The sequence below is a fragment of the Solea solea genome, chromosome 12, assembly GCF_958295425.1.
Source record: "Solea solea chromosome 12, fSolSol10.1, whole genome shotgun sequence".
Lineage (NCBI taxonomy): Eukaryota > Metazoa > Chordata > Actinopteri > Pleuronectiformes > Soleidae > Solea > Solea solea.
Genome location: NC_081145.1, coordinates 27,097,222 through 27,109,276, shown reverse-complemented (window position 1 = coordinate 27,109,276; position 12,055 = coordinate 27,097,222). Strand labels below are relative to the sequence as shown.

The 12,055-nt window shown below is 38.2% G+C and overlaps 1 protein-coding gene across 2 annotated transcripts; it reads left to right on the top strand.

Annotated features, from left to right (window-relative positions):
* Positions 1–2,175: 2,175 nt before the first annotated feature.
* On the top strand, positions 2,176–11,525 carry si:ch211-216l23.2 (uncharacterized protein LOC565061 homolog). Of its 2 annotated transcripts, none has more exons than XM_058646404.1 (9): positions 2,176–2,346; positions 2,551–2,640; positions 3,666–3,727; positions 5,497–5,641; positions 8,013–8,212; positions 8,961–9,239; positions 9,575–9,625; positions 10,704–10,934; positions 11,095–11,525. In XM_058646404.1, the coding sequence occupies exons 1-9, from the start codon at positions 2,285–2,287 to the stop codon at positions 11,130–11,132; spliced, it is 1,158 nt and encodes a 385-aa protein (XP_058502387.1). In that variant the 5' UTR covers positions 2,176–2,284; the 3' UTR covers positions 11,133–11,525. The 2 variants fall into 2 exon arrangements, with proteins under 2 accessions (XP_058502387.1, XP_058502386.1); XM_058646403.1 differs by having other exon boundaries at positions 9,575–9,739.
* The last annotated feature ends 530 nt before the right edge of the window (positions 11,526–12,055 follow it).

Sequence of the window (12,055 nt, the reverse complement as noted above, 5' to 3'; positions counted from 1 at the left end):
TGAGCCTGCCTGTGAAGACTCATGCACCCTGTATTCAGATAGTCTATGCTAAGTGATAAAACCATCTCTCTACTGTGTAAGAACCACAAATAAATGCAGGTACATTTGTGTTGACGCATTTTAAACACAAAACCCTTATAATCAAAACAAGAAAATGCGTATTTGTTGAAATGTACAGGTAGGTAGTGAGAATTTTGCACATCAACATACTCTGCGTGTCCACTGGAGGAGCCACCCCACTCACACACACACAGATTTTTACACTTTAGTGGGAGCCAAAGTTTGCAATGTCGCTGTTCGTCAACATATTAACGTTAACCCTCTGGTATGAAGCCACGTATTTAATAAACATGTAATTTGTTTTACCATTTTGTCAGCTCGCTTAGATCCCTTTGGAAGTATTTTTACGCCATGAAATTTAAACATAAATGTGACGAGGAGAATCTCAGCATGTTTTACGGGGGACTTTTTTCAGTTTTGTTCTGCTATAGTAGCCTCTTTTGTGGGATTTGTGGCCCTGGGAACTGTGATTCTGGACTACCTTTAGAAGATAACGGGGGCAAAACAATGTCATAACAGTTCAGGGACACCTTGGAGATTATCTGACCCATCTCAATCCACTCTGGGAAGGATTTGGTGGATTAAGAAATCCTTACCTGTTTTTCCTGCTTCTGACACACTGACTAGAACTCTTCACTCACTTGATATCTGACACTACTATGGCAAACTAACCATAAAAAGTGAATTTAAATGGATTTTCAACACTTTTCAACAACAAATGAACATCTGCACACAAGATAAAAAAGGCATGTAGACAGTGAAAAAGAATAACCCACTGATGGTTACACACACAATTCTGTAACAATGTACTCACTTTGACCAGTGATGGAGACACAGAATAAACCGGCTTGCCAGTCAATAAATTCACACAACATATAGTTATGACGTTTGCGGATAGACAAAGAGAAGCTCTGTGTCTTTTTGGGGAGTGGAAATGTCACCAGGTGGTAAAGTTTGCTTTCACAAACCACAATTCATCTATTTACATAAAGACATGTAAAGAAGAATCTAAAAAAAGACACACCGTAAACATGAAACACAGTGTTACAGCGCCCTCAGTTGGGAGAGAAAGCAAATTAGAAATAAATGTTGTAACCAAATCATTTCCAGCTACAACGCACTTAAGGCAAAAGACCATTTTTATTAATGTTTGCTCATAAAAATGATCCAAGCGAACCTTGAACTGTGACATTTTTTCCCAAATTTCACAAATTTACACCCTAACCCTAACCCAATTTCACAATTTTTATTAAAAAAAAAAAAAAAGGTTTAGGTGGTGAATATGAAACCTTTTCAACAGATTGCTATAGATCGTGCTGAAGGATATAAGATACTTTATATTGCACAGTCTTCTCGCCTATGTACGTTTTAACATTGAAATATGAAAGTAAAGACTTGTTTTAATACTCTTATTTGTCTTGACAGATTTTAGTGCTATTGTGTGCTTTGAATTCCATCAGAAAACCAATGAAATGTATTGACTAAATCTAAGAATTTGGAAAAGTTCAAATACATTATGTGTTATGTAGAGTTCTAACGTGTTAATACAGAATTGGTGTGGTAATAACCGTAATTGTCTGCCACCAGTATCTGTAAAAAGCCCATGAATTGTCATCAAAGGCAATTATTTTATTCCACTGTTGAGCTGAAAGGAAAAAGGATATAAGATACTATATTGCACATTCTTATCGCTTCTGTATGTACATTTTAACATAGCAATGGAAGAAAAAGCAGTCTAAATGCTCTAAGTGTTAAAATAAATATCAAAATAAACAAGTGTATACTTGTTTTTAATACTCTTATTTGTCACATTTTATGTTTAAGTGCTATTGTGTTCTTTTAATTTGAGCAACAACTAACGATTATTTCCATAATATCTGAATGCCAACTCTTTCTAATCTCGGAATGTGAATATTTTCTAATCTCAGAGTATTCATTTTGTGGACAAAAGAATAAGCGATTAATCGAGAAAATGATCGACAGATTACTCAATTCTAATAATCGTTAGTTGCAGCCCAGACGAGCAGAGTGGACGTCATTCCAATTGTATTCCACTCCAGTAGGTGGCAGCATTACCCTGGTTAGAGCAGTAATCGACAGAGGAGCTCCGCCCTCTTTCTTCTTCTCCTGTAGTGGAGGAACTGGTAGTGTTGAAACAACTACTGTTAAAAAAAGAAAAAGATCACATTTTTCGGGATTTAGTGAAAGTTTAATCGCAGACATTATGTCGTCGTGGGCGAATTCTTCCCCAGCTGCTCGGCGGCCTTCGGCGAACCCAAACGGAAGGTAAGTAAGAACCGCACCGAACCCTGGCTTCCATGTAATGTAGCATTAGCAGCTAGCAGGCTAGGTAGCATCACCCAACACTGTTAAACAACAGCGCTGGTTCCACCCACAATTTTGTTTTAACTCTCCTCCCCAAAAACGAGCTCAGTAAATGGTAGAAATAGACTTGATACAGGCGCTGAAAAGTCTCATTGTGATGTTCAGTGCCCAGCAACTACGTCTGCACCGGAGAACGGCTCCATACCCGGGCAGAGGAGAAGAGAGGACCGACGAGCTCAAAGATGTTCTGGACAGGTACAGCACACGTCTTTACCAACGGTTTTATTCCAAGTCATGGGACAATATGCGATATTGTCGTGATAAAAAGCACTAAGAATCAGTTAATCGTTGCGATTAACGTTCGTATGTCTTGTGAGTGACTTGGAAATCACGTAGAACTGTATTTTATTTATATATATATATATATATATATATATATATATATATATATATATATATATATATGTATATATGTATATGTGTATATATATGTATATATATATATATGTGTATATACGCACGCATTTTCCTCATCACAATAATATCATGAATTGCGATTATTTTGTTCGGGATAATTGTGGGAAATTCTTATGATTAGTAGCACACATTTTAAAAGGGTTTCTTGGTAGTGTGTTTTCAAAAGCCGCAACTATTGATTATTTTCTCGATTAATCAGTAAACCTTAATTAAAATGTTCATCATTGTTTGTCAAACCTGGAAATAATGAGGTTCTCAAATGTAACTCAACATTCTAACTGATAAAAATAGAAATATTAATATTAATTTAGTAATCGATTCATAATCGAGTAATTATTTAGCTCTATAAGCATTCTTATTTCTTTTATATATATGTGTGTGTGTGTATATATATGTATATGTGTGTGTATATATATATATATATATATATATAGATATGAAACACTTTCCTCATCACAATAATATATTGAATTGCAATTATTTCAGTCGGGATAATCGTGGCAGGAAATTCTTATGATTTTGAAGGAGTTTCTTGGTGCTGTGTTTTCAATGATCATAAATGATGATTTTCTATTGTCGTGAATCGTAATATTGCTAATGTATGTTAAAATATACTCAGAACTCATTGTATCGGATGGAAAAATAATATCTGGCCTTTTATTATATATTATATAAGTAATTTTCTTAACAGTGTGCTCTTTTGATAATAAATTTCAGTCTTAATGCATGGGAAATGATGTCGGTATTTGTTGTTATTGGTCCTTTTTAATATGCCTGTGCTGTTTTTGCTACTTGTCTTCCAGTTATGAAGAACTAGAGCAAATGCAAAGTGTGACGTTTGAGGCGTTCAAGCAAAAGCCAAATGGTGAGACTCCGTAACACATCGCTGTTATTTTTGTGTGTGTCGGAAGAGGGACGCACGTTCCAAGCCGGAATTCTCGTCAACAACATTTTTTACAGTTATTCTCAGTCATTGAGTCATAGTCTGAGCTGTCAGAGAGGAAATCCTCCTCCTCCTCCTGATTTTACAGCACAAAATCACAGGTTTAAAAGTAAAGAAACATGTAAACCTACAGTGGCAACATGAATCCAGTATTATTCAGACATAAACTCAAAGATAAAGGAGGAGATTGAATCATCAGCCTGTCAATAATGTCACACTTTATTCAAACTCATAAAATATTCATTGAGCTTTTATAATCAATGGAATAAATAAATAATCAAGCCACACCCCTAATTCAAACACCTGTCTTTATGTAATCCTAAAACATCAGTGTGAAATGTTTTGCCTTGTGCTTGTGCTTTTTTTTTTAAATGATATTTATTATTTGTTAAATTTGTGGAATTACACTTTTGGTGACCTGTTGCATGTATTTAATATTTACTTTATATATTATTTTTTAATTGAAAACAATGTAAGTAATTGCACTGCAGTGCAGATATAAATTCCAAAGGCAGACCATTCATTCCTGGTTATTTTCAGTCAGGGCCTTCAGTAAAAAAACAAAACAAAAAAAAAACCGCACAAACGCAACCACATAAAAAACACACTATGACTATTATGCACTATATTCACGAGACAGTTGATCTGCAACAACCATAGCGCACACGCACACCACTGCGCATCTATAGGCTACTGCATCATTACACTCGAACTACCGGAAATGATGAACCTCTTCGGTGTAGGTCTTCCTCTTGAAATAATTTCCTTCTTTTCTCCAAACGATCGCCGTGAAAAGTGCACACGAAGGAGATCAGAAGCATGATGGATCGGTGGTGTTAATGCAATGGCCATAGCTTACTTCAAAACCCGCCCAAGGTTCAAACGTCGTTGATGACAACAGCAGGGGCGAGCGCCAGACATGTCGCTGGGCCTGGGGCGTTCTGTCAATATGCATCACATTTTAATTGGCTGACGACACACGTCAGTCAAAGTTATAACCAAATAGGAAATGGCAGCTTCAACGAAAGGCCAGCAATACTACTAGAGCAGGTCCACAGAGCTATGATGCGTTTAATGACATATGGGAAATCCAGCCCAGCTTCACAAAGAATAACCATATTCTTTCTGGAAATATAATCATAACATACTGAAAAAGTAATTAAATTCAGACACACATTCATTTCATTATTACAAATAAAGTAATAATAATAAAAAAATACTTTTTTGTTATTTTTTTAGGGCCAGCAGAGAAGGCCCTGCTGGCCCTGACAGCCCACCACTGGTTATTATTAAACTAGAGCTACACTCTAGAGATTCACAATATGTGATATAGTCCTGTTGTGTGTCAGTATCGCATATTGAATATCGTCAAAAAGTCCAATATCGTTCATCCCTAGTAAATGTACATTTTTATTTTGTGCAAAATGAATAAACATAAAGATAACAATTGAAGAGGGCACTTGTACGGAAGTCAATGTTTAGACATCAGTCCTTTTCAGAGGATCTTGGGACGATTGCCGATATTGGATAAAACATACTGATACTGATATTGTGCATTGTCCAAAAAACAACCATATTGGCTTACCTCTAATACTCCATTCCACAAATGCACCATCAACATTTTTCATACCTGCATTTTCCCCCTGTCTCTCTTATATTTCTGCCCTCTTTTCGTTGTTTCCCAAACTCAGTCCCCTCCCTCCAACCCTCAACGAAGACCGAGAGCTGCACTCCTGCAGACAGACGTAAAGCTCTGTATCAGAAGTTCTACAGACAAGTGCAGGAGGAGAGGAAGCCGCCCGACTGTGTGGTCCTCTCTGTTACCAACCAGTGCCTGTGAGTACATGAGAAAACAACATGGATTTACCAGCTGTAGACTTCTTGCACGCGGGGTTTCATATTTAAGAGTTGTTTGACAGCAAGATGAGAACAGGGCATGTTGGACATTTAAATTTGAAAGGTACGTGTAAAGGTGGGAGCCCTTATTGATCCGATCCTCTGGTTTTACTGGCATTTGTGGTGGGAAGAGCCAGACACCAAGACATGAGGTTGAAGGAAACACCTGTAGAGCTCACAGACTGGGTTATATATATATATATATATATATATATATATATATATGTATATATATATATATATATATATATATATGTATATATATATATATATATATGTATATGTATATATATATATATATATATATATATATATATATATATATATATATATATATATATATATATATATATATATAGAGAGAGAGAGATATAGAAGGTTTAGAGCACAGTGGACTCCAGGAATTGTCAGAATGGAACAACTAGGTCTCTTCCTGAGTCATAAAACCTGACGCTGAAGCAAAACATGTCAGCGCTGGTTTCATCAGACCAGAATATCCTGTTTCTCACAGTTTTTCAACCCCCAAATTTTCTTTATAACCCTCATCTTGAAGCCAGAGTCTGTGTTTGTGTTAGGTATTTCTCACTCGACGTCTTTCTGTCATGACGACAAGAAAGAGAAGTCCTGTCACTTCATGTTAGTGTATGGGTTTTCAAAACGTCTGTGTCTCTCATCCATTTACAGCATTATGATAACAAAACAACTCATGCGTTTCCTTTAATATTCCTGAATATTAGGCACGGCTCAATGAAAATTCCACTCACACCAGATCCACATTTCACCCACTTCATTAAATATGCATTTTTCCTCCGCTACCAGGTTTGGCAAAACTAATTTATTCTTCAACTGAAAGCGAGCAGTTGTTTGTTACACACCAGTGATATGCCACACACTTAAATCATACACTCCTTTTTATATGATTTACTGCCAAAAATCTGCCTTGGCAAAGTTCACACTTTGTACGAATTCAAAAGGCTGTTGGAGAAAATTCAGCCATTGACTATATGTCATATTTCCGTGCCATGAAACATTACTGTAGCTGTGTATGCAATATTTCAGGCGCATGACTGACAGGTACATAACGTTCCGAAAGACAGACAGAGAGCATTTGGTTGAATGTTTCACCTCAGGTTTGTGAAACATTCCTCTTCTTGTAAATCCTTTTCTGCCCATGTAGATGTTTAAAAACCACAATCAACTGGTTTCTTCAACTTTTGACTGATTTACACTTTACTCCACCGGCCCTGCAGACAAAAAAGGTCACTTTCATGTATTTCAAATGCCACAATTCAACTGTTTTCAGGTTGCTGGTGTAGTTTCTTCCCTTTAACAAAAACACCACAAGGCCTCTGTTCAAATAAACCAACTGTTTCACCAGACATTTTACCGAAACACACACACTGCAACATTAAACCCACCTGTTACAAATCTAGAAACATGTCAGTGCCACCTAAAGTTCTACGTAAACCCACACATGGTCCTGAATAATTAAAAGATCCGTTCACAAAGTAGGGCTGTCACTTTTCCCCCCAAAAAATGTAGGATAGTCAAACCCTTGGCTGCATGTCCACAAACATGACATTATTTATCACATCTATTGCTATTACTCCGGCGAGGTTAAACACTTGTTGTGCAGGAGCCAATCTTTGGTGACATAGCGGGTTACACCCTGGAAACATCACCAGTCCATCACAGGGCCACCGCCAATGCTGCGTTTTCCATTATGGTACGGCTTGTTTTGGTACAGTACAGGACATTCGGAACGGTAAAGCCCTGGGTCCACCTTGTGGAGAGTTCAAAACATAGAGAACCGGTCTCTCTCCACCTTGACCATACTGTACCATTTTTACCCTGGTACCCCATGGGAAGGGTGCCAAAGAATTGAACGGTTGGGGTTGTTTTTTTTGGTACTATTCCTAATGGAAAGGCCAAAAATACGCACCATACGGTACCAAGCCAGACAACCATTTTTATAATGTTTCAGGAGGACATTTAACAAGGTAAGGCCGTGCTCAGAGCGCCCTCTGCTGGATTATGCAGTTAATAATTATCAGATGGTCTAACCCCAACCAAGTTCTTAAACGCCTTCTAATTTTGCATAGAAAGTGACAGCCCTAATACAAATAATTCACTACCCAAAAGAAACGATGACTCATGGTTATATCTTTTGTTGGTAAAGCACATTTGAAGCACAAATAAAGACCCAACCCTCTGTTGCTCTCAGAGGTATAATCTAGGTTCATCTACATGCCAGTTGAGCTGGTTAATATAGAAATGTCAAGTTAACAAAGTCTTTCTCTTCCTCTCAAAGGGATTACCCCAAATCGCTAAGCCAGTGCTTGCAGGAGCGTGGCCTGTCAGTGGAAATGCTCTACCTTCAGGTGGAATCGGGCCTGACCCGGGCCCTGCAGGATGTCCGAGCAGGCGGCTCCCCGTTATGTATTCTGGTGGAGCAGACAAACGTAGCTCTGTCCTCCTGCACTGTTATCATATTCTCAGAGTCCCTCAAAAGTAAGTCCGTACCCCTCGTACTCCTTGAGGTTTAGCCACACCACCTTTTAGAACCAACCCTCCATCCCTCTTCTACGCTCAATACAGCGGTCGATAGTAGTTAACGCTTCATTTTTAACTCACAAATTCTGTCATGAAAACACCCAACGTGTACATTTCTGAAGCCGCACATGTGACGTGCTCTTTGAGGCTCACACATTTATACTCATATTTAAATGTCATCCCACGTTATTCAAATCTACACAATATTTCAATAACTTAAAACCATACAAACTGAATAAATATGTGTGTAAAAGGAAAACTACTTACACTAATTACAAATGATTCCACTCTTCTCAACGCAAACAATATTAATGAGTGAATCACATATAATTAAAAACACATATAATTTTTGGATTATCTGTTTTAGACCTTTTAAAAAACACACATACAGATCTTTGCTCTGGCACCACATCTTGATGCAACAGTAATTTAATGTCCAGAAAATTTTAACAAAATTTCTAATGAATGTTCATCTTCACACAAATTGCATGCCCCCCCCCCCCCCTGTCATTGCCCCTCTTCTTTCAAAAAACCACAACTTATATTTAAAAGAACCCTTTTCAAAATGAATAGTAAGATTTATCAGCAGATTCACCCAAAACCAAATGAATTTCACTATAATCTACAAAGATTTTTACTGTATTTGTATTTTGAGAAGACTAAAACCTCACACTTCCCCCCCCCCCCCCAACATTTTCCCTCCCAGTCCATCGCAACATGCCCAAAGACCAGGCCATGGACTTTGTCACCGCGGAGTACAGTCGCGGACTCCTCAAAGACCGCACGCCAAGGGACCCTGCGGACATCGCAGCACAGACGTCGCAGCTGCTGGACGATTATCTAGACAGAGAGAAGGTTGAGCGCCACAGCATTCCGTCTGAAACGCGGCAGCTCCTCATGCTGTTAGCCGAGGGGGTGCACCTCTACCCCGAGGAGTTGGAAACCATCTCGGGGTACGTCCGCTCTCGGCAGGAGTACATACACGGTGAGATTACAGTAGTACCTGGAAGAGCTGGGACTGACTGCACCTTCAGACTCTTATTTCTTTCCTGTCTTTTTTATTTTCACCCTAATCCCCATGTGAGCCTATTGTTGTGTTCCATTTGTTGTTGGATTTCCCGAGGTCTTGGGTGTTCCTTACACTGGAACCATCTGAACTTTATTCCCATTAATGTTGTTCTTTTATTCCTTGTTTGGGTTTCTTGTCTTTTGTCTTGTTTGGCCTCATATTCCCTTTACCTGGTCTGTCAAACTCTTGGAAAACTTTTCTCTTTTTTTTTAAAGGGCTAGATAAATAACCAAATTATTCTTTCTTTCCAGCCTCTAACACAGAGGGGGAGAGAGGGAGCTTGTTACTAACGTCAGGACAGGGTAAACCACCGCCTCTGCTCCCCACACCACCCGGGCCCCCACTGTGTGACTTAGAAGAGGGGCCCCTGATGGACCACAACCTATCTACACGTCCACCTCTCTTGCCTTCACCAGGTTGAACAGAGAGACTTGTTAACCTAAATTAACATCATAAAAGATTTTTTTAGAAACTTCTGAGGACTGTTTTTTGAATGTTGTTGTACTGAGGTACTGACAAAATGCTAACTTTGTTCCCTGCACTCCCAGCAAGCAGCTTTCCTAGGGAATCAGCCTGAAAACATGGCGGCCTGTGTGCAATACAAGAAAAAACTGATTTGAACCTCTTTACACAATCTACACCCTCTTAAACATATGTTTGCCACGTAGTCTTGCAGTTTTCTGACTGGAATTTGAAGTTTCTAAGGTAAATCCAAATGAAGGATTACACACACTGAAGTTACATAATTATACATTTATAGAGGCAGTGGTCGATCGACAACTGTGTGCTTTGCTCTAAAATTGTACCTTTTTTCTATGGACTTTGGTGTATGAGAATGAGTGGTCCACGAAGCACGGTGACCTTCAGTTTCCAGCCAGAAAAGACCGTTTTAAGGCTAGAGCTACAGTGGAGAACATAAAGTGTAGATATTGTAGACTAAAGCATGTATAGACTGTGTGAGGTGAGCCTTTTGTTTAGTGGCTAAAATCAGTTTTTCCTTGTTTTTGTGAGGGTGAGCATCTGTGTTTCAGGCTGTTTCTCTGCAACAGCACCTCATACAATCACAGTCTTTTACAAATGGATCTATTCCTTTAGATTACATATGTTCTAACTTGATTGGAAATATAAGAGGCAAGTCAAGTGGCCCATACACATGATTTTTGAAGCAGTTTTGGGGTGCGGTTTTTGTTGTGAGTATAGCTACACAACAGGCTAAAAATCCTATAACCCCTTATTTTAAGTGTACCTGTGAAAAATCTCCATTTAAAGGGCTAATTTGCTACATCAGCCTGTACTTTAGCCTGTTAAAGATAGAATTGGGAAACCTCTATATTGCACCACCTACATTAATGTGTATATTTTTCATGTTTTTCTTTTTAGGTTTTTATCCCAAATCCAAACCTCCTTCACTGCTGTCCTTGAATCAGCTTCCATGTCCGCCACTTGCGGGTCCATCTTTTCAGGGCTCCTTCAATGGGCCCCCTTTGCTTCGCGGGCCCCCGCTTCTGCCCCATTCGCCTTTGTACCACTCAGGCTCCAGGGGCTCTCCTGGTATGAGAGGGGCCCCTCCTTTACTGAAGAGCTCCCGTCCTCCTCTTCTCTTGTCTCCAGGTGAGTCTTTAAACAGAGTTCTCCTTCAACTTTGTTCTTTTATATAAGAAAAAGTTTTGTGGGATTATTGTATGTGAATATACAGGAAACATGGTTTCTTGACATGTCATTTCTTCTTTTGTCTTTTCCTTCTTCTCTTCTGCATTTGTCCTCTGTAAAGGTCCTCCTCCGTTACGTCCAAGTGGCCCCCGACACTGAATAAGGACACACACACCTGAGTAGATCCACACTCCACACTCTTTGTCTCCACAGTGTTGAATGGTTTGTTTTTGAATCATTGCTCGCGTTTGTAGCATTTTCTTTTTCTGTTTGGTTGCCATTTTTCCAGGGACAGGATTAAAAAAAAAAGCACCAATCCAGTTTTTGATGTGAATCACAGCAGTTTTTACTTTTATGAACGTCTGTTTGTGAGGAATTCTCTGTAAAAAAGTCTTTAAATCTTGGATTGTTTTGCTGTGAAAGAAGAGATTCATAAAGAGAAGAACAAACTGCTCAACATTTCTCTTCTGTTTTGTAGATAATGTTCAAATACTGTTCTGTCTCTTTTTTAAAAAAACAAAACCCTCAATAAATATTGTAAATATTCAACAACTTTCAGTTTATTTTTTTAACGAGTTGTTTGGTCCAATAAATAATATCAGGAAATGTTGAACTGTGTTTCCTAAAAAGCTAAGTGCAAAATGAATCAGATTTAATGATTTATTTTGAGCTAGAAAATATAAATAAACCATAAAAAAAATCACATTTAAGAGGCTAAAAACTTAAAAAACACACAAAATAGTTGTCATTGCAGCCCTAAGCAAGAAATAGTGATGGCATTCATATTCATATTCACACTCCCTTTGTGAATACTTTAGCTTAAATATACTTAAATACCACAAAGGGAGAGGTTCTAAAAGTTAATTTATGTATGTAACATGTATTTGTATTGATGTTCTGTGAGTGACAGTTGAGATATAGAGGTGTGTTACTGTTAGTAATGCAGCATAATTGAGTAAATTTGAGTAAACACATTAGCAGCATAAAAAATATAAATAAAAAAGAAAGACGTACATGTGTACAGTTGTGCTCACACACTCATCACTCGTGCATTTATACCTTTGTGCCGGTAATTTAAAATA